At 46.0% G+C, this 20,776-nt stretch overlaps 2 protein-coding genes across 2 annotated transcripts in view; one reads left to right on the top strand and one right to left on the bottom strand.

Moving 5' to 3' along the window:
- LOC139761104 (beta-alanyl-dopamine/carcinine hydrolase-like) overlaps window positions 1–20,776 on the top strand; it is a 113,628-nt gene that overhangs the window by 1,822 nt on the left and 91,030 nt on the right. The gene's annotated exons all lie outside the window — the stretch shown is intronic.
- Window positions 12,716–20,776, bottom strand: part of LOC139761112 (uncharacterized) — a 30,342-nt gene continuing 22,281 nt past the window's right edge. Inside the window, 6 exon segments of the mRNA XM_071685038.1 lie at window positions 12,716–13,449; window positions 14,128–14,261; window positions 16,312–16,895; window positions 16,897–17,159; window positions 18,980–19,082; window positions 19,416–19,669. Of these exon segments, the coding sequence (XP_071541139.1) occupies window positions 13,106–13,449; window positions 14,128–14,261; window positions 16,312–16,895; window positions 16,897–17,159; window positions 18,980–19,082; window positions 19,416–19,669 (1,682 nt within the window). The 3' untranslated portion in view covers window positions 12,716–13,105.

Genomic DNA, 20,776 nt, shown 5'->3' with positions numbered 1-20,776 from the left:
ATCTTAAGGTAGTCGCTGTATCTCGCCTAAAGGTACCTGTATTCTTTTAGAGCAGTATAGGCACTGGTTTGGGTTAAGCTGAGTTACAACAAATTTTCTTCAGGTACTTAGATATTGGCCTGAAGAGTGGGAGCCACGTCTTGAGCCTGGGCAGTGGAGGCGATCGTCTCTGGGATCTGAACAGGCAGGTATGCTGCTACGCACTGGCCGCTACCTTGTTGTTCCTCTCTAATTGCAGCTTCATGTGCCCTGCGTCGTTCTAGTCTCTAGGCTTTACGTATAGCCCGACGTCGCTCTGACCACCTCTGGGCCATCTGTCTCTCCTCTCTGGCTGTGGCTTCTCGCACAGCAACCAACCGTTGCACATGTGGTGGGTGGGAAGCCCTGAAAGGGCGGGGATTCGCAGAGGATCTGTTTCTTGGGTATGTTGAATGAAGTGTGGAACATATCGTATGATCTTGGCCAGGTGAGGGTATCACAGGTACCTAAGTGGGGCTTGGACATTTTTGCAACACTTAGATATTGGCCTGAAGAGTGGGAGCCACGTCTTGAGCCTGGGCAGTGGAGGCGATCGTCTCTGGTATCTGAACAGGCAGGGTATGATGCTACGCACTGGCCGCTACCTTGTTGTTCCTATCTAATTGCAGCCACACGTGCCCTGCGTCGTTCTAGGCTCTACGTATAGCCCGACGTCGCTCTGACCACCTCTGGGCCCTCTGTCTCTCCTCTCTGGCTGCGGCTTCTCGCACAGCAGCCAACCGTTGCACATGTGGTGGGTGTGAAGCCCTCGAAGGGCTGGGATTCGCAGAGGATCTGTTTCTTGGGTTTGTTGAATGAAGTGTGGAAAACATCGTGATCGGGTAGTGTAAATTTAAGGTTAATTTACTCCTTCTTATGCCGAGCCCTTTCCCATATCTTAGATGAGCCATTTGCTTTAAGTTAGCAACTGTTTCATCAACACTGGCGGAACGGCAATTGCTGTAAAGTTTCTAAGAATGAGTGATTTCTCTAAGGATTGACATGGATTATGTCAATAAAAAGTTACCATTGTAGGGAGGATTAGTAGATTAGTAGTAGTAGCACCTCTAGAGTTCGAGGTATTGCTCAAGAGAGAGTTTCAACTGTAGTGAAGATAAATTTGCATCCGAAAAAGAAAAATTGCTACACTATTATCTGTCACTTAGGTTACCTTGACTCATAGTGAAGATGGCATACGAAGAGAAAAGTGTAGTGAAGGAGTGCGTGCATTGAAGAGAAAAATCATCCAAAGAGGAGGAGGTGCCTTGTTACCTTGGCTGAAGGGAGGACAAATGTGAGTTGGTGAACATCTAAGATGTTGGAGGTCAGAGTGTGTTCCTGATAGTAGGAGTTTGTTGGACCTCTGGGATAGGTAATATGAGTTGAAGGATATTTATGGATAGTTGTCCATGGTTGATTTCTCTTTTGAGATGGTATGATGATGTGAATGGATAGAGATAGTTAGAGTAGGAATAGTTGGAAGTAGGAAAAGAATGTTGAAAATAGAAATAGTTATGGGTAATGGAAATAGATGGATATGGTAAGAAGATGCTTGATATTGTTGGAAATGGTTAGATGTTGTCGAAAATAACTGAAGATGGCTAGATAATGCTGGAAATTTGTTTGAGATGGTTAAATGATATTGTAAATAGCTGGTGATACTGGGGATGGCTACAGTTAAATATGGCCACCAGAGAACACTTACGAGTGGAATTGGTGAAAAGATGTTGGAGAAATGTTACACATATTAAGACATAATAAGTGTGATTTCTCTAAGGATTGACATGGATTACGTTAATAAAAAGTTCCCCATATGGGGCGGATTAGTAGACAAGTAGAAGTAGGACCTCAACAGTTCAAGAGGTGCATGTTCAGTGCATCATGCCTTGACCTTGGCCAGGTAAGGGTGTCACAGGTGCCTGGGTGGGGCTCAGACATTTTTGCAACACTCCGGACGTGACAATCTCCTCATCGAGGGGACCAAGCAGGTCTTGGCCAGATGAGGGTATCACAGGAGCCTGGGTGGGGCTCAGACATTTTTGCAACACTCCGGACGTGACAATCTCCTCATCAAGGGGACCAAGCAGGTCCACCGTTGTATATGTGCCTGATGGATGTCGGGTGTCGGTATGGGTATGATGTTGGCCAGGTGAGGGTATCACAGGTGCATGGGTGGGGCTCAGACATTTTTACAGCACTCCAGACGTGACAATCTCCTCATCGAGGGGACCAAGGAGGTCTTGGCCAGATGAGGATATCACAGGTGCCTGGGTGGGGCTCAGACATTTTTGGAGCACTCCGGACGTGACAATCTCCTCATCAAGGGGACCAAGCAGGTCCACCGTTGTATATGTGCCTGATGGAAGTCGGGTGTCGGTATGGGTATGATGCTGGCCAGGTGAGGGTATCACAGGTGCCTGAGTGGGGCTCAGACACTTTTGCAACACTCCAGACGTGACAATGTCCTCATCGAGGGGACCAAGCAGGTCCACGGTTGTATATGTGCCTGATGGAAGTCGGATGTTGGTATTGGTATGATGTTGGCCAGGTGAGGGTATCACAGGTGCATGGGTGGGGCTCAGACATTTTTGCAGCACTCCGGACGTGACAATCTCCTCATCGAGGGGACCAAGGAGGTCTCGGCCAGGTGAGGGTATCACAGGTGCATGGATGGGGCTCAGACATTTTTGCAACACTCCGGACGTGACAATGTCCTCATCGAGGGGACCAAGCAGGTCCACGGTTGTATATGTGACTGATGGAAGACGTATGTTGGTATGGGTATGATTTTGGCCAGGTGAGGGTATCACAGGTGCATGGGTCGGGCTCAGACATTTTTGCAACACTTGGATATTGGCCTGAAGAGTGGGAGCCACGTCTTGAGCCTGGGCAGTGGAGGCGATCGTCTCTGGGATCTGAACAGGCAGGTATGCTGCTACGCACTGGCCGCTACCTTGTTGTTCCTCTCTAATTGCAGCCTCACGTGCCCTGCGTCGTTCTAGTCTCTAGGCTCTACGTATAGCCCGACGTCGCTCTGACCACCTCTGGGCCCTCTGTCTCTCCTCTCTGGCTGCGGCTTCTCGCACAGCAGCCAACCGTTGCACATGTGGTGGGTGTGAAGCCCTCGAAGGGCGGGGATTCGCAGAGGATCTGTTTCTTGGGTTTGTTGAATGAAGTGTGGAAAACATCGTGATCGGGTAGTGTAAATTTAAGGTTAATTTACTCCTTCTTATGCCGAGCCCTTTCTCATATCTTAGATGAGCCATTTGCGTTAAGTTAGTAACTGTTCCATCAACACTGGCGGAACGGCAATTGCTGTAAAGTTTCTAAGAATGAGTGATTTCTCTAAGGATTGACATGGATTATGTCAATATAAAGTTACCATTGTAGGGAGGATTAGTAGATTGGTAGTAGTAGCACCTCTAGAGTTCGAGGTATTGCTCAAGAGAGAGTTTCAACTGTAGTGAAGATAAATTTGCATCCGAAAAAGAAAAATTGCTACACTATTATCTGTCACTTAGGTTACCTTGACTCATAGTGAAGATGGCATACGAAGAGAAAGGTGTAGTGAAGGAGTGCGTGCATTGAAGAGAAAAATCATCCAAAGAGGAGGAGGTGCCTTGTTACCTTGGCTGAAGGGAGGACAAATGTGAGTTGGTGAACATCTAAGATGTTGGAGGTCAGAGTGTGTTCCTGATAGTAGGAGTTTGTTGGACCTCTGGGATAGGTAATATGAGTTGAAGGATATTTAGGAATAGTTGTCCATGGTTGATTTTTCTTTTGAGATGGTATGATGTTGTGAATGGATAGAGATAGTTAGAGTAGGAATAGTTGGAAGTAGGAAAAGAATGTTGAAAATAGAAATAGTTATGGGTAATGGAAATAGATGGATATGGTAAGAAGATGCTTGATATTGTTGGAAATGGTTAGATGTTGTCGAAAATAACTGAAGATGGCTAGATAATGCTGGAAATTTGTTTGAGATGTTTAAATGATATTGTAAATAGCTGGTGATGCTGGGGATGGCTACAGTTAAATATGGCCACCAGAGAACACTTATGAGTGGAATTGGTGAAAAGATGTTGGAGAAATGTTACACATATTAAGACATAATAAGTGTGATTTCTCTAAGGATTAACATGGATTACGTTAATAAAAAGTTCCCCATATAGGGCGGATTAGTAGACAAGTAGAAGTAGGACCTCAACAGTTCAAGAGGTGCATGTTCAGTGCATCATGCCTTGACCTTGGCCAGGTAAGGGTATCACAGGTGCCTGGGTGGGGCTCAGACATTTTTGCAACACTCCGGACGTGACAATCTCCTCATCGAGGGGACCAAGCAGGTCTTGGCCAGGTGAGGGTATCACAGGAGCCTGGGTGGGGCTCAGACATTTTTGCAACACTCCGGACGTGACAATCTCCTCATCAAGGGGACCAAGCAGGTCCACCGTTGTATATGTGCCTGATGGATGTCGGGTGTCGGTATGGGTATGATGTTGGCCAGGTGAGGGTATCACAGGTGCATGGGTGGGGCTCAGACATTTTTGCAGCACTCCAGACGTGACAATCTCCTCATCGAGGGGACCAAGGAGGTCTTGGCCAGGTGAGGGTATCACAGGTGCATGGGTGGGGCTCAGACATTTTTGGAGCACTCCGGACGTGACAATCTCCTCATCAAGGGGACCAAGCAGGTCCACCGTTGTATATGTGCCTGATGGAAGTCGGGTGTCGGTATGGGTATGATGTTGGCCAGGTGAGGGTATCACAGGTGCCTGAGTGGGGCTCAGACACTTTTGCAACACTCCAGACGTGACAGTGTCCTCATCGAGGGGACCAAGCAGGTCCACGGTTGTATATGTGCCTGATGGAAGTCGGATGTTGGTATTGGTATGATGTTGGCCAGGTGAGGGTATCACAGGTGCATGGGTGGGGCTCAGACATTTTTGCAGCACTCCGGACGTGACAATCTCCTCATCGAGGGGACCAAGGAGGTCTTGGCCAGGTGAGGGTATCACAGGTGCATGGGTGGGGCTCAGACATTTTTGCAACACTCCGGACGTGACAATGTCCTCATCGAGGGGACCAAGCAGGTCCACGGTTGTATATGTGACTGATGGAAGTCGTATGTTGGTATGGGTATGATTTTGGCCAGGTGAGGGTATCACAGGTGCATGGGTCGGGCTCAGACATTTTTGCAACACTTGGATATTGGCCTGAAGAGTGGGAGCCACGTCTTGAGCCTGGGCAGTGGAGGCGATCGTCTCTGGGATCTGAACAGGCAGGTATGCTGCTACGCACTGGCCGCTACCTTGTTGTTCCTCTCTAATTGCAGCCTCACGTGCCCTGCGTCGTTCTAGTCTCTAGGCTCTACGTATAGCCCGACGTCGCTCTGACCACCTCTGGGCCCTCTGTCTCTCCTCTCTGGCTGCGGCTTCTCGCACAGCAGCCAACCGTTGCACATGTGGTGGGTGTGAAGCCCTCGAAGGGCGGGGATTCGCAGAGGATCTGTTTCTTGGGTTTGTTGAATGAAGTGTGGAAAACATCGTGATCGGGTAGTGTAAATTTAAGGTTAATTTACTCCTTCTTATGCCGAGCCCTTTCTCATATCTTAGATGAGCCATTTGCGTTAAGTTAGTAACTGTTCCATCAACACTGGCGGAACGGCAATTGCTGTAAAGTTTCTAAGAATGAGTGATTTCTCTAAGGATTGACATGGATTATGTCAATATAAAGTTACCATTGTAGGGAGGATTAGTAGATTGGTAGTAGTAGCACCTCTAGAGTTCGAGGTATTGCTCAAGAGAGAGTTTCAACTGTAGTGAAGATAAATTTGCATCCGAAAAAGAAAAATTGCTACACTATTATCTGTCACTTAGGTTACCTTGACTCATAGTGAAGATGGCATACGAAGAGAAAGGTGTAGTGAAGGAGTGCGTGCATTGAAGAGAAAAATCATCCAAAGAGGAGGAGGTGCCTTGTTACCTTGGCTGAAGGGAGGACAAATGTGAGTTGGTGAACATCTAAGATGTTGGAGGTCAGAGTGTGTTCCTGATAGTAGGAGTTTGTTGGACCTCTGGGATAGGTAATATGAGTTGAAGGATATTTAGGAATAGTTGTCCATGGTTGATTTTTCTTTTGAGATGGTATGATGTTGTGAATGGATAGAGATAGTTAGAGTAGGAATAGTTGGAAGTAGGAAAAGAATGTTGAAAATAGAAATAGTTATGGGTAATGGAAATAGATGGATATGGTAAGAAGATGCTTGATATTGTTGGAAATGGTTAGATGTTGTCGAAAATAACTGAAGATGGCTAGATAATGCTGGAAATTTGTTTGAGATGTTTAAATGATATTGTAAATAGCTGGTGATGCTGGGGATGGCTACAGTTAAATATGGCCACCAGAGAACACTTATGAGTGGAATTGGTGAAAAGATGTTGGAGAAATGTTACACATATTAAGACATAATAAGTGTGATTTCTCTAAGGATTAACATGGATTACGTTAATAAAAAGTTCCCCATATAGGGCGGATTAGTAGACAAGTAGAAGTAGGACCTCAACAGTTCAAGAGGTGCATGTTCAGTGCATCATGCCTTGACCTTGGCCAGGTAAGGGTATCACAGGTGCCTGGGTGGGGCTCAGACATTTTTGCAACACTCCGGACGTGACAATCTCCTCATCGAGGGGACCAAGCAGGTCTTGGCCAGGTGAGGGTATCACAGGAGCCTGGGTGGGGCTCAGACATTTTTGCAACACTCCGGACGTGACAATCTCCTCATCAAGGGGACCAAGCAGGTCCACCGTTGTATATGTGCCTGATGGATGTCGGGTGTCGGTATGGGTATGATGTTGGCCAGGTGAGGGTATCACAGGTGCATGGGTGGGGCTCAGACATTTTTGCAGCACTCCAGACGTGACAATCTCCTCATCGAGGGGACCAAGGAGGTCTTGGCCAGGTGAGGGTATCACAGGTGCATGGGTGGGGCTCAGACATTTTTGGAGCACTCCGGACGTGACAATCTCCTCATCAAGGGGACCAAGCAGGTCCACCGTTGTATATGTGCCTGATGGAAGTCGGGTGTCGGTATGGGTATGATGTTGGCCAGGTGAGGGTATCACAGGTGCCTGAGTGGGGCTCAGACACTTTTGCAACACTCCAGACGTGACAATGTCCTCATCGAGGGGACCAAGCAGGTCCACGGTTGTATATGTGCCTGATGGAAGTCGGATGTTGGTATTGGTATGATGTTGGCCAGGTGAGGGTATCACAGGTGCATGGGTGGGGCTCAGACATTTTTGCAGCACTCCGGACGTGACAATCTCCTCATCGAGGGGACCAAGGAGGTCTTGGCCAGGTGAGGGTATCACAGGTGCATGGGTGGGGCTCAGACATTTTTGCAACACTCCGGACGTGACAATGTCCTCATCGAGGGGACCAAGCAGGTCCACGGTTGTATATGTGACTGATGGAAGTCGTATGTTGGTATGGGTATGATTTTGGCCAGGTGAGGGTATCACAGGTGCATGGGTCGGGCTCAGACATTTTTGCAACACTTGGATATTGGCCTGAAGAGTGGGAGCCACGTCTTGAGCCTGGGCAGTGGAGGCGATCGTCTCTGGGATCTGAACAGGCAGGTATGCTGCTACGCACTGGCCGCTACCTTGTTGTTCCTCTCTAATTGCAGCCTCACGTGCCCTGCGTCGTTCTAGTCTCTAGGCTCTACGTATAGCCCGACGTCGCTCTGACCACCTCTGGGCCCTCTGTCTCTCCTCTCTGGCTGCGGCTTCTCGCACAGCAGCCAACCGTTGCACATGTGGTGGGTGTGAAGCCCTCGAAGGGCGGGGATTCGCAGAGGATCTGTTTCTTGGGTTTGTTGAATGAAGTGTGGAAAACATCGTGATCGGGTAGTGTAAATTTAAGGTTAATTTACTCCTTCTTATGCCGAGCCCTTTCTCATATCTTAGATGAGCCATTTGCGTTAAGTTAGTAACTGTTCCATCAACACTGGCGGAACGGCAATTGCTGTAAAGTTTCTAAGAATGAGTGATTTCTCTAAGGATTGACATGGATTATGTCAATATAAAGTTACCATTGTAGGGAGGATTAGTAGATTGGTAGTAGTAGCACCTCTAGAGTTCGAGGTATTGCTCAAGAGAGAGTTTCAACTGTAGTGAAGATAAATTTGCATCCGAAAAAGAAAAATTGCTACACTATTATCTGTCACTTAGGTTACCTTGACTCATAGTGAAGATGGCATACGAAGAGAAAGGTGTAGTGAAGGAGTGCGTGCATTGAAGAGAAAAATCATCCAAAGAGGAGGAGGTGCCTTGTTACCTTGGCTGAAGGGAGGACAAATGTGAGTTGGTGAACATCTAAGATGTTGGAGGTCAGAGTGTGTTCCTGATAGTAGGAGTTTGTTGGACCTCTGGGATAGGTAATATGAGTTGAAGGATATTTAGGAATAGTTGTCCATGGTTGATTTTTCTTTTGAGATGGTATGATGTTGTGAATGGATAGAGATAGTTAGAGTAGGAATAGTTGGAAGTAGGAAAAGAATGTTGAAAATAGAAATAGTTAACGACATTGGAAATAGATGGTTATGGTAATAAGATGCTTGACATAGTTGAAAATGATTATATGTTGTTGAAAATAGCTGAAGATGGCTAAATAATGCTGGAAATTTGTTTGATATGATTAAATGATATTGTAAATAGCTGGTGATGCTGGGGATGGCTACAGTTAAATATGGCCACCAGAGAATACTTGTGAGTGGAATTGGTGAAAAGATGTTGGAGAAATGTTACACATATTTGAAACGATTGCATAAGAATGATTATGAAATTACAAAGAAAATATGAAAGAATGTTCAACCTTAAACGGTCATACGTATGTTGGGTGCACTGCAAAACATCTTTGTGGCTTAGACTCAGAGAGACATCAATGGACCTGAAAACGGAGCGCTAGTTGTTAGTTACATGGTGCTTTGATGTGTCCAATCATATTTCTGAGCATATGGAAGTGTACCAACCTAAGATTGTCATCTCGTAACAGTTAATCATAGTTATCCATAGCTCTTCCTTTTCTTTGATTGTATGCTGACCCAGCTTCGAACGCAAGCCTAGCCTGAGCCTAACCTAGTGTGCGCTTGTTATAAAGCTTACACGTAAGAAGTATAATTGTGCTAAAATACGCCGAAAGCCTATGTCTCTATTCTTTCTGTTCTTGTTACGTGTTTAGAAAACACACCTCGCAGAGTTTAACCTATTAGAATGGATGACGTAACATAATGTAGTCTTGTTCTGATAAGAGAGAGATAGTGGAACACAGATTCCCATATCTAAGACGACATACATTGAAACGACACCCACCTAGATCAGGTTCTTTTTTTTTTTTTCATGCTACAATTGTAGATCGAGATATCATGGTCTTGAAAACTATCCATCTCACTATGATAGCTGGCTGTGGACAGAGTGCCGCAGGTGGGATGCGAACCCATACCCTCGGCCCTGGACGACCCGTGAATGTTTCTCGCTCAGGAACTTAACCACTTCAGAACTCGTCCTTCGTAACTAGAAATTCCTTCGGTGAGCACCTCACCCTAGCCAGCCGTGCCATATGGCAAGATCTCGTTGGTACCCAAAAGTATCCCCCCCCCCCCCCACCTCTCTCTCTCTCTCTCTCTCTCTCTCTCTCTCTCTCTCTCTCTCTCTCGTCAGTACCTAGTGAATGCAAGTCATTGTCGAATAAGCGTATTAGCAGAAATCCTTGTCAGGGGGTGACATCTAGTATTCAGCCACTGGTAAGACTTTTATGACTGCCATGAAAGACGTGTTAAACTAATTTCTCCCACATTCTATCTCTAATAGATGAAGTGAAATAAAGAGAGTATGATCAATACAACAACAGTGTATGTTTTACTTAGCAGAGGTAAACGGAGAAACACTGAGGTTAACGTACTCAAACTAGGAGTAAGATAAAGCAAAACCAAATGGCACCCTGATATAGAGGAAGAGAGACCTACGTGTGCTGCCGGAGAGGGTACCACACAGCCGCTGGCCCTCCACCTCCAGGTAGTCATCACTGCAGCCGGTGGTCGTCGCCAGCTCGAAGTCCACCAGGCTTCGGTGAGACGCTCGTTGACCCACACTTCGCTTGTTAGCTTCTGGGAAGGGTCGTTAAGCAGGGCTTGAGTGATTAGCTATAGAGATACTGACCAAGGTGTGGTCGTTTTATAAGGCTAGAAGAACCTAGCGTTAGAGGTAGACGTTTGTCAGGAACAACCCCACTTCCATGAGTGGCGTCCAGTGGTCACCGAGGCTGCCTGATCGTGTCTCCTTACCCCAGTACTCCCCTCGGAGGTCACCTCCCACTGTGTGAACCCAGTAGTGTGCTTTTGAGTAGTCTCCTCTTCCCCAGGAAGTTCTGAGTGGTGCCTGTATTTATAGCAGAGAAAACCATTATTATCCCCGAGCGCCTGGGACATTCGCATGGGAATATAACGCGAGTGAAAGCCCAGAAACTGATGCCATCCATGTCTGGCGGAGGTGGGTGGGTGTAGTAGATATGCCTGTACAAGCACGGGACACTGACTTGTGTAGAGTTGGAGAGTTCCAAGTCCACTCGTCGGGGGAAGGGTCAGGTTGCATGCTATTGGTGGTATGACCTTTTGTGTCATAACCTAATCACGTTACAAGCCCATATCTATGGCATGTTGTGAGTTTTGCTATGTCTCTATGTTTACCGTCTGTCATTCCCCATTGTGTATACCTTCCCCGACCTCCATTTACGTATTGAGTTGTTCATCTATGATTATTACTTTAAATCCGTTATCCTCCTCCTCATCTCCCGTTGTATGCACAGTCTTTCACCACAGTAACTCCGCCAGTAATGTCTTGCTATAACTATTCTGTTACGTTGGTGTGTGAAGCAGTTGTTGCATAGTTTAGAGTAGTAAGTTGTTTGGAGGTTGTTAGGCTAAAGTTGTCATCAGCAGGGCTGGCTCTTCCTATACCCTCCGACCGTAGGATCCCAACCTTTATGGGGGGGGGGGGGGGGTACCAGTCCCCGACCGGTCTATGACAGCCTTCAAAAAACAAAAATTGCTGCCCGAGACACCCTAAAATTTCAATGTTTTTTTTTTTTCGGGGGTTTGACCACAGGTTAGCCAAGAGCTCGTGGTTGAGTGGGGAGTTTAAAAGGTGGAAGGGCCCTGAAACATGCTGATCTTAGGGCCAATAAAAGACTCTGGGCCACTAAAAGACTCGTCATAAGTAATTCCAGACTGAAGTAGATCTGACTAGAATATTATCATGATGGCTGAACCTCAAGATGGGCGAGAACGAATCCCAGGAATATTGTACTTGACCAACTCCCTTTAACTGCTGGTGGTTTACGATCTGGTTCATAGTTTCCGGACTGTCCTGCTGTAAATAACTCTAATTTCTATGTCTAATATCTAAATACTTAAGTCTAACTGCCTCGATTCTTGGTATAGCTCGGCCACAACCATCGCACGTCCTCCCCCGGTCTGTGACTCTTGAAATCCTATTCAAATGATAACAAAATTGCAATTTTGAACGTCTGGTTGCTGATCATTCCTATATCTGTGTACATGAATGCAGTTGTAATATTTGTCAGCAGAGAGTTTATCTCCACCATTTCTTCCTAAGGTATGACAAGAGGTTAGGTACAATGTCTATATCCGGGTTCCTTTCGCACTTCGTTTCTTTGCACTTAGATAGCGTTCGTACGTTCTGTTTGCTCTGAGTGGATTTCATCGACCATTTATCAAGTCAATTTTTGAGTTGTCCCCATATACGTTGATTTAGTCCTTGCGAAGCGGCCCACACATGCATAGGCGAGGTGACCAACACCCGTGACGGTGTCATACGCTGGGCAACACCAGCGAAGAGAATGGAGGCAACGGAATGTAGGGGGGACGAAGACGTGGAGCTGGGAAGAATACCGGACGAAAGGGCACGCGACTGTGATGCTCGTGATACTGTTGTAGCTGTCTGTCTGCCAAGTCTCCATATACAAGCAGGGGGAAAACAACGATATGGAGAGAACCTCTGGACAGGTCCCCTGTGATCACTGTACTCTTCACAAAGTCCGTTTTTTTGATACCGGTAGCGACCTCATCCTAATGCTATCCGTCGCCATTCTTAATGCTTTCGCGTCGATTTTTGTTCTTAGGTGTGCACCATTAATGGATCTTAAAGCGTTAGATAGTGGACTGGTCAACCGCTTGGCCACTGCATATTGCGCTCCCTATACTAGATGATATGGGCCTCGCTGGTATATCCTGTTTAACTTTCGGTAGACCTTTCATTCTTGGGGAGCGGAGGGTTTCCTCAAATAAGCATATCTATACACCCCATCCCTTCTGACTTGTTCAGCACCTTTCTCAAATTCCTTTCAACTTTTACTGTTTCGCTGTCTGCAAAGCGCCATATGCTTCTCGTATGTTGACCAGTCGTTCAGCCAGTCCTTCATATAACACTGCCAGACATTCTCCTCTTTCGCTGTCAGTTGCCAACACCCAAATACTGTATACATTTCGTTTGAAATATAATTGTAAACATGTTCATATAGGAAACGGAAACTATTATAGTATATATGTACATATATATTTTACTAAAAAAATCTACGACAAATGACCCACAAAACTACACTTCATTAGTCATCCTGCCTTATTTGGCACCATAATAATTCATATGGGAATACATATTATCAAATAAAACACATGTCATATATATATATATATATATATATATATATATATATATATATATATATATATATATATATATATAACGAATAACAGGATCAACATGTAACATTTGCCACTTAGTTTACATACATAAGGCTTGCATTAACTTTATACAAAAGTCTTGTATACTTAGTTCCACAGTCTTTTAAACGAAGGAAATATTTGACATTATAAACACACTGGGCTATACATAGCCTGACCAACGTTCTCCTTCCAAACCTCGTCTCTTCTGAAGAGCTTTCAGCTCAGGGAATCTGCCACAATATCTTACTAGGAACCAGTGTCTACAGATCGACGGCTTAAACATCCGTCTTACAGGGGGTTCCACCCACGTTTATCCAGTCTAGGAGAGTCTTGGCGGCCCCCGGGACCGACCCAGGGCAAGACGATGTCCTCCCTGCCCGCCCACTGGTCCAGCCACTCCGCTTCTTCAGGCTGATCCGCCAGGCGGAGCGACGACGTCTCCTCCTCAGTTGCTCCTTCTGGATCCTGGCGTAGGGAGCCCGGGCTCGTCTCTCCCGAGACGGCGGCCGCTGCCAAGGGCCCCACAGAGCAGGGGATCTGACGACCTCTTAGGCTGAAGCCGGCGCCGCTGCGGAAGCGCCCCGCCACGAACTCCATGAGGATGGAGCCGTCTGGCGGGAAGGGCACCACACCTGGAGTAGAAGGGGGAAGGGACGGGGAGAGTGAGGCATCATACTAGCGGTATAGTTGTCTATCCCTTCACATGTACACCTACTTAACTATCCACCAGAGAAGATGTCTATCTGCCTTTTTTTATGAAGTAGAATACCTTTTTATCCTATAATTTGTCTATCATACGCCTGTTGCTATATCTATTCGTGAATCTGTCTACTCATTAATCAGTTAATCATCCTTTGTATCTATATGGTCTACACTTATCTTGAACTTATTAATCTGCATTTTCTCTACACATTCAAAAAGAAGCAAATGATCTTGAGCCTCCACCAGTGCCTCTGCTGGCTTCATTATGTCTTTCCGATTCTTGAGCATGAGGCACTTGGGCTCCATGATAAAGTACATGAATAGAAGGCCCATCAAAAGAGAGGCAATCAAAATGCCTGGTTAGGAATTGTAGGAACATTTATTCTTTTTTTCCGTTTGACGTCTAAAAGGCATCCGGTTATTGATAGAGCAAGGTATGATCGTAAAGAGAGGTCGCTAATTGAAAAATTTGAGTGGCTGAAAACAAGACAGAGTTAGAGAGAGAATGATAGACAAATCTCTACTTAAAAAAGTCTACATAAATGTCAAGAACAGACTAGTGTTCACAGTCACCAGACGTAAACGAGTTGATCGCTTATTTTACTCACTGTGGGAGCCCGGAGCGATGGAGCCGCAGTAGCGACGTTGGGCCACTACCAGGCGAGCCTCGACGCAGCCGGGCGTCTCTTCCACGTCGAACTGGTCCATCAGGAGCTCCACACCGCACACGTCCGTAGCCTCCCTGTGAGACGAGATAGGTCGTGAGGCATCTCTTCATCGTGTAGCGACCAGCTTGTTGCTCTTTAAGGAACGCTGTGTCATATTGGGTGTTGTCGTATTCAAAAAGTTGAAGTACCGTACGATAAGGTTAATCTATCGCACTACTGCATCAAGTTATTGTGCCTTTGGATTACGATTACGTCTTGTTGGTTTAAGGTATCATGCATCTGAGTTATCGTATCTAAAAGTGATGAACGGTCTCTATGAGTTATCTTGTAAGGATTTATGGCGCCCTAGTGTACACAGGTGTAGCTAGAAACTTTGTCATTCACAGCAGCGGACGGTATCACCAGTAAACACTGTTGGATGGACGAACAAACACGAGTATTGTTATCCTCCAGGAGCTGCCACTGAACGCAAAGCGTTGATATGTCATTCTCGTGAAGTCTAGTCCTGGTAATCAAGTAGTCAACTTGTAGTAAAACAGAGGCTATGTTATAATACTCAAAGGGTATGTTACCGTAAGCAGTGGGTTGAACGACCGTACTCGAGAGGCTTTCTCACTCGCGGGAGTGAGGTTATCGTACATCGCAAACTATCAAATTGTGTAAGATGTGCCGTAAAGATTATTTTATTGCTTCCAGAGACTTAAGCTACCTTATTGATAGGTTTCTCGTATTTCAAAGGTTATCTTTCTCTGGGGATTAACTTCCTGTGAGTTAAATTGTCGTATGAGACAAATTTATCATAAGCTAGGAGGATTTAAGTGCAGTCAAACCTCGATTCAAAGGACTTTGGAAACAACAGACGCTCTCCGCCAATCCCGAGAAAGTAGTTCGTATTGACATGGACCGACTGTTTTCAGTTCGATATTCCCGGTGTCAGGAGAATGATTGCTGGATATTCTCAGTGTCAGGGGAATGATGGCTGGATATTCTCAGTGTCAGGGGAATAATGGCTGGATATTCCCGGTATCAGGGAATGATGGCTGGATATTCCCGGTATCAGGGAATGATGGCTGGATATTCACGGTGTCAGGGAATGATGGCTGGATATTCCCGGTATCAGGGGAATGATGGCTGGATATTCCCGGTATCATGGGAATGATGGCTGGACATTCCCACCGTCAGGAGAGCGATATACTAGTCCATCTTCTAGTATTTCACAGGGAGCAGACTGTGAGGACGTAGGCCACCACGATTATCCTCGGTACCGTCAGCAAACGACACAAGCAATACCCATCCACAGCTTCATAATCTTGTGCACTTTCCCAGAGGGTATCGTATTGTGGAGGATGAATTACTGTACCCGAGGGTTTAGGTTATAATGCTCTAGGAGTTAGGTTATCACAGTTTAAGGGTTATGTTCTCAGTGGTGGAAGTCACTGCAACGTTAGTGTTGTTATATTTACAAATGATAGTTATTGTACCTTAGGCCAACGCGGGGGTTGCCACTGTTCTCCATTATACTAGATTGTAGTGATCTATGAGACTGATTTTATGATAATATAATAGTCCAGATATTATCATACTCAAGGGTGTACGTCATTATCCTAGAGTAGCTCATGTACAGCACTCCAGGGTTTGAATCATCTTCCGCCAAGAGTAGATTTATCGAACTCCAAAGACTCGCAGAGATAAGATCTGTTCCAAAGCTTGAGTGGTTCTGCTCCAGGAGTAATAATAGTAATCGCAGGTTATTATCGAACTCAATGCGATCATGAATGCAAGCAAAGGTAGCTTTCGTAATCAGGGGTTGTTATCGTAATCACTGGCCGTTGTCGGGCTCTACGTGTTATCAATTCAGGGACTATTATCTAAATTAAACTATCGTTCACTACGGGTAGGTTATCGTAACCTCGGGCTTAAGTTACAGAACTAGAGAGCCAGGGTAAGCAAGTGCATTTTCGGACATCATGTTACTGCTCTAGAGAAGAAAATTAAAGAAATCTAGGGGTTCCAATAACATGCTACAGATACTCGTATTCCGCTTTGTCTTGGGATGACAACACAGTAGACTGTGGCCGTGGTCAAGGCGGTTCCCGCGCGTCGCTGGACGAGGCGAGGACCTACCTGATGATGGCGTAGTGGCAGCTCATGCTGGTGTAGTAGGGACCAGGGTACCCGGGGCTCTGGATGGTGAACCTCTGGCCTGTGACCTCCTGCCGGCAGGACCTCTCCGAAGTCTTGGGTTGCCTCCGCCCGCCGGCGGAGTTCACGTCCCGACTGGGGCTGACATCACCAACTCCGGGGGCGCTGGCGTTGAGGGACGGGGAAAAGCGGAGCTCTGGCAAAGGAGTGGGGAAGAGTGGCGGGGAGAAGACTGAGGTGACGGTAGGGAAGGGAGTCTGGGTGGTGGGGAAGGTGGGGACAGTTGGGAGGATTGTGGGCAGGGTAGGAGGGAAGGTGGGGAAAGATGTGGAAGGGAAAATCGGTCGAGGTGTGGTGGTAGGTCTGGGAGTTATGGGTGGTGGCGGCGGCAGGTAGGAGCTGTGAGTCGTGCAGTGTGGCGCGGGAGGCAAGTAGCTCGTGTGTGGATGCCCGTAACTTGTACTTGGGGACGCGTATCCTGCACCTGGAGGACTGTGACTAGTGTCGGTGATGTGGGGACCAGTGTAATGACCCGTGTAGTGATGGCCTCTGTGCCTGGGGTCGGGAGAATGGGTTGAATTTCCTCCAAATTCTAAAATTAGGTTTCAGGACAGGCTTGATCGGCTTGACGAACACGGGTCTATGGTTGTGGTGTGGTCTGTGGTGGCGGTGGTGGTGGTGATGCGGTCTATAAGACGGGTGTGTTGGGTGCACGGGCCTGAAGTAGCCACAGGTCACCTGAGTGACTTCGATGCTGAACCCTCGACCTGACCCGAAGCCGTCTGAGTGGAAGAAAAGGTCAAGTTGGCCGTCGCTGAAGTGATACTTGCCTGGTGAGGAGGGAGAGAGAGAGTCAGAACAGTTTCAGTTAACGATCGTCAACTTTCTGATAAGACAATGTTTACATCATGAGGGGATTTTAAGACTGAGTGATGGAAAATATATGTCAACAGATTTTGATTTGTATACAGTGTTATGTGACGTGATTTATGAAAGTTTTGAATTGATCAATGTCATATTCAGCCTTATCCCTTGATTTAAGAAATACAATGAAGGAAAGTACACTGGATGTGTCACAAACCTCCAAGACTAATAGGTCTTTCCTTGACTGTGGTCATGTATCACAACCACGACTGTGCCAGTGTAGTGACACCCAAAACATGAAATTCCCTCAAACATCAACTTCTATAAGGTCATTATGATATTGCTTTGGTCTATGAGGAAGGAGAATAGAACGTGCTGGTCAGTGTGGGTAGCAGTATATAGCAGTCAGCAATATGAGGGAGGCAGGGCGGTGTCGAGCGAAATAACCGACCTCCGCGAACCAGACCTGCCATGACGCCTCAGATATTTGGCGTAATTAGGATGCGAAATATCCGGGAGTACGCGAAATAAATGACAACCAGTATATCCTTATTATGTGTTCGAGTGATGACTTCATCTGTAATGCTGTTGGCCATTGACGACATTCACTGTCATTATCAATGCATTATACCATTCGGTGTGTGTGACCATGCACCTCACGAATCAATCAAATCTGCATGAAACGCTTTCGTGTTCAGTACACTTTTCAGAACTCTAAAATTCGACAACATGGATGCGAAGAGGAAAGGTGAGAGTTTTAATCTTAAAGAGTATAGCGGATTATAATAGGTATAACGATATGATATAGCTAGGCGTCACCTATTATAACGATATGATATACCTAGGTGTCACCTGTTATAACGATATGGTATAGCTAGGCGTCACCTGTTATAACGGTATGGTATACCTAGGTGTCACCCGTTATAACGATATGGTATAGCTAGGCGTCACGTGTTAGAACGATATGGTATAGCTAGGCGTCAACTGCTATAACGATATGGTATGGCTAGGCGTCACCAGCAGACCGCCATTCGTCGAGCGAAAGCCATAACTCTTCATTCCCGAGCCTCTGCCTGCGTCAAAGTCTATCAACAGCTTCCAACAGCGTCTCTGTTATGAGAAGGAAGATCCCACACGAACAAAAAGGATGGAATCATAATATTCAACATTTATATCGCACTGAACTCAATAAGCGGTTGATCACTAAGGAATTTTTGTGCATTGCGCACAGCATTTGTGCAGTCCTTGCGCATGCGCATCTGTTCTATCAGACTGCGAATCAGATATTTCACTTAAGCGGGTATTATGAGACATGAGAGTTAGAGGAGGATAGTGCAGGATGATAGATTATTTACTCCCAACAAATGCATTAACTTTACAGATGTGTCGGATGGATTTCAAAGTGAAACACCGCGACCTTTGTCTTGACCGAGGTTAGTAAGCAGCAATGCAAGACTCGTTTCTTGATAATCATGGTGGAGTAATTAGTCTCGAAATAGAAAATAGCAAAGTATTTTAACTATTTAAAAGCGATAAACTCTGTATTGTCTACTGGTAACTTACACACATAGAGAAACATATATGTAAGTAAAGCAGGCCTACCAATATGAGGCAAGCCCCAAGGGGATTTGTCAAAATCCTTCGTCCATTGTGTCATATCGTCTAACGCAAAAGTATAAGGATAGCTGTTTTGTGTGTATGTGGAGAGGGTTGAAGAGTTTAACATTCGGGTATGAGGTGAGCAGAATATGTGGATAAAGGAAGAAGATACGGTGTGGATACTCACGTATCTCGCCCGGGTTCCTCTGCCCACACAGCCGCTCCTGCATGCCCACCTGCAGGTAGTCTCGCCCACACCCGACGCTGCTCTCCACGTCCATGTCCAGTACCTACAGGGAACGACAACCATTAAACTCACAACTCGAACTCTGGCTGGCTTCTCTGTGGCTGTCGAGACTCCAGAACATTCTTGAGACGTAATTTAGAACATCGAAATATATACACTGGGTATCGCTAAACCATCATGATACATTAGTGTCACAATTTGCCCTCTTTCTTCACTCCCCCACGACAGGTCATCACACTAGATTATCTCACTCCCCATCTCACTCCAACATCCCCCTTCCTCCTACCCATCACTTGTTAACCATTTGACTATCATCCCATCGCTATGTCTATACCATCCCAGGTCACCAAAACCCTCACCGTCCCAGCTCACTCACCTTTAGCTTCAGCTGACAGACGTCAGCGGATAACCTGGTGACGATGTAGCGGCAGTCGATGTCGGGTGGGTATTGGTTCGGGTAGTTGGGGGACTGGAGGGAGGCGGTGGTCGTGGTCACGAAGCCTCCACATCCTCCAGGCACGACGGAGGAAGTGCTCTGCCCTACCTTGACCCGGTAACCACGCCCTCCGGAGAGGCCAGAGTCCGAGTGGAACTTGATGGTCAGTGAGTTGCCCACGAATGGGAAAGTTCCTGAAGACAGATATACATGTCAGGTTTATTGGTTCACAGGTGTGGTTGGACTGAAAAGCTCTGCAGATGCCATAGTTTTAATGCCCCTTTTCTTAGTTAACTTCCACCAAGACTAAGAACATAGTCATGATACGAAATAATATAATCGTTCGTGCGGAGAATGTAAGCTAAAATGTGTTCTACGAATTTGCAGACAAGTCCCTGCTCCGTCTTTGCACTGGGAAATGCTCCAGAGTCACAAAATAGGATAGTTAACCATATTCTCCTCGTTTTCTTTGGTAGTGTGCGTTGCTCTTGTGGGAGACTGCAGTGTAGACTGACTGAACCTAACATACATTTGAGTCATTACCTATTTGTAATTTACGATGAGGGAGTTCTCCGTCCACTGTGTGATAGTTCTGTTTATTCCATTCACTGACCATTCTTATTCTGTAAAAGTACTTGATTTAGGTGAATATATTCATGTAAATTACATAAATAGTGAACACCATCACTGTTAGATTTTTATGGAGTGAGAGAAATCATTCCACTTTACACAACAGCCATGTTCACTACAGAGATACTCACGGGTCGCCTTGGGCAAATGATAATGGTACAGAGAGCACACACTCGACCTATACTAACTGGTACTCCCGGGAACTGGCTTCTCGTTGACAAGTACCCACAGCAGGCTTAGTCTCTGCGAATCTTTACACACACACACACACACACACACACACACACACACACACACACTGAACTTGAATCAGTCTTTTCCGAAGGATTGCAAATATCTATTCAAAACGTCTTCGAATGAAGTTTCTCGTTTAGTTTCAGGTTATGACCTCTGGTCGTTCAATCCGTACAGCTTTGTCTGAACCTTTCTATCACTTCTTTTTCTTTTTAAGTGTAATAACCAGATTTGAAAGAGCAATTCTTCGTTTGGTCTAATGTGGGGTGCGAGAAGCTTGCTGTGCCTTACCCATGTATATGAATACCATTCTAATATTTGCCAGAAGAGGGTTCTTTTTTTTTTTTTTTTTTTGCTGTTCTCCCAAGATTGGACTCTGGGAACAGATTCTTGGAGCGTACTTTCTACAAGATCATGTTCATATCGAGATCATCCTT

Source organism: Panulirus ornatus, chromosome 3 (genome assembly GCF_036320965.1).
Source record: "Panulirus ornatus isolate Po-2019 chromosome 3, ASM3632096v1, whole genome shotgun sequence".
NCBI classification, from domain to species: Eukaryota; Metazoa; Arthropoda; class Malacostraca; order Decapoda; family Palinuridae; genus Panulirus; species Panulirus ornatus.
This window is presented reverse-complemented; position numbering and strand designations above follow the sequence as displayed.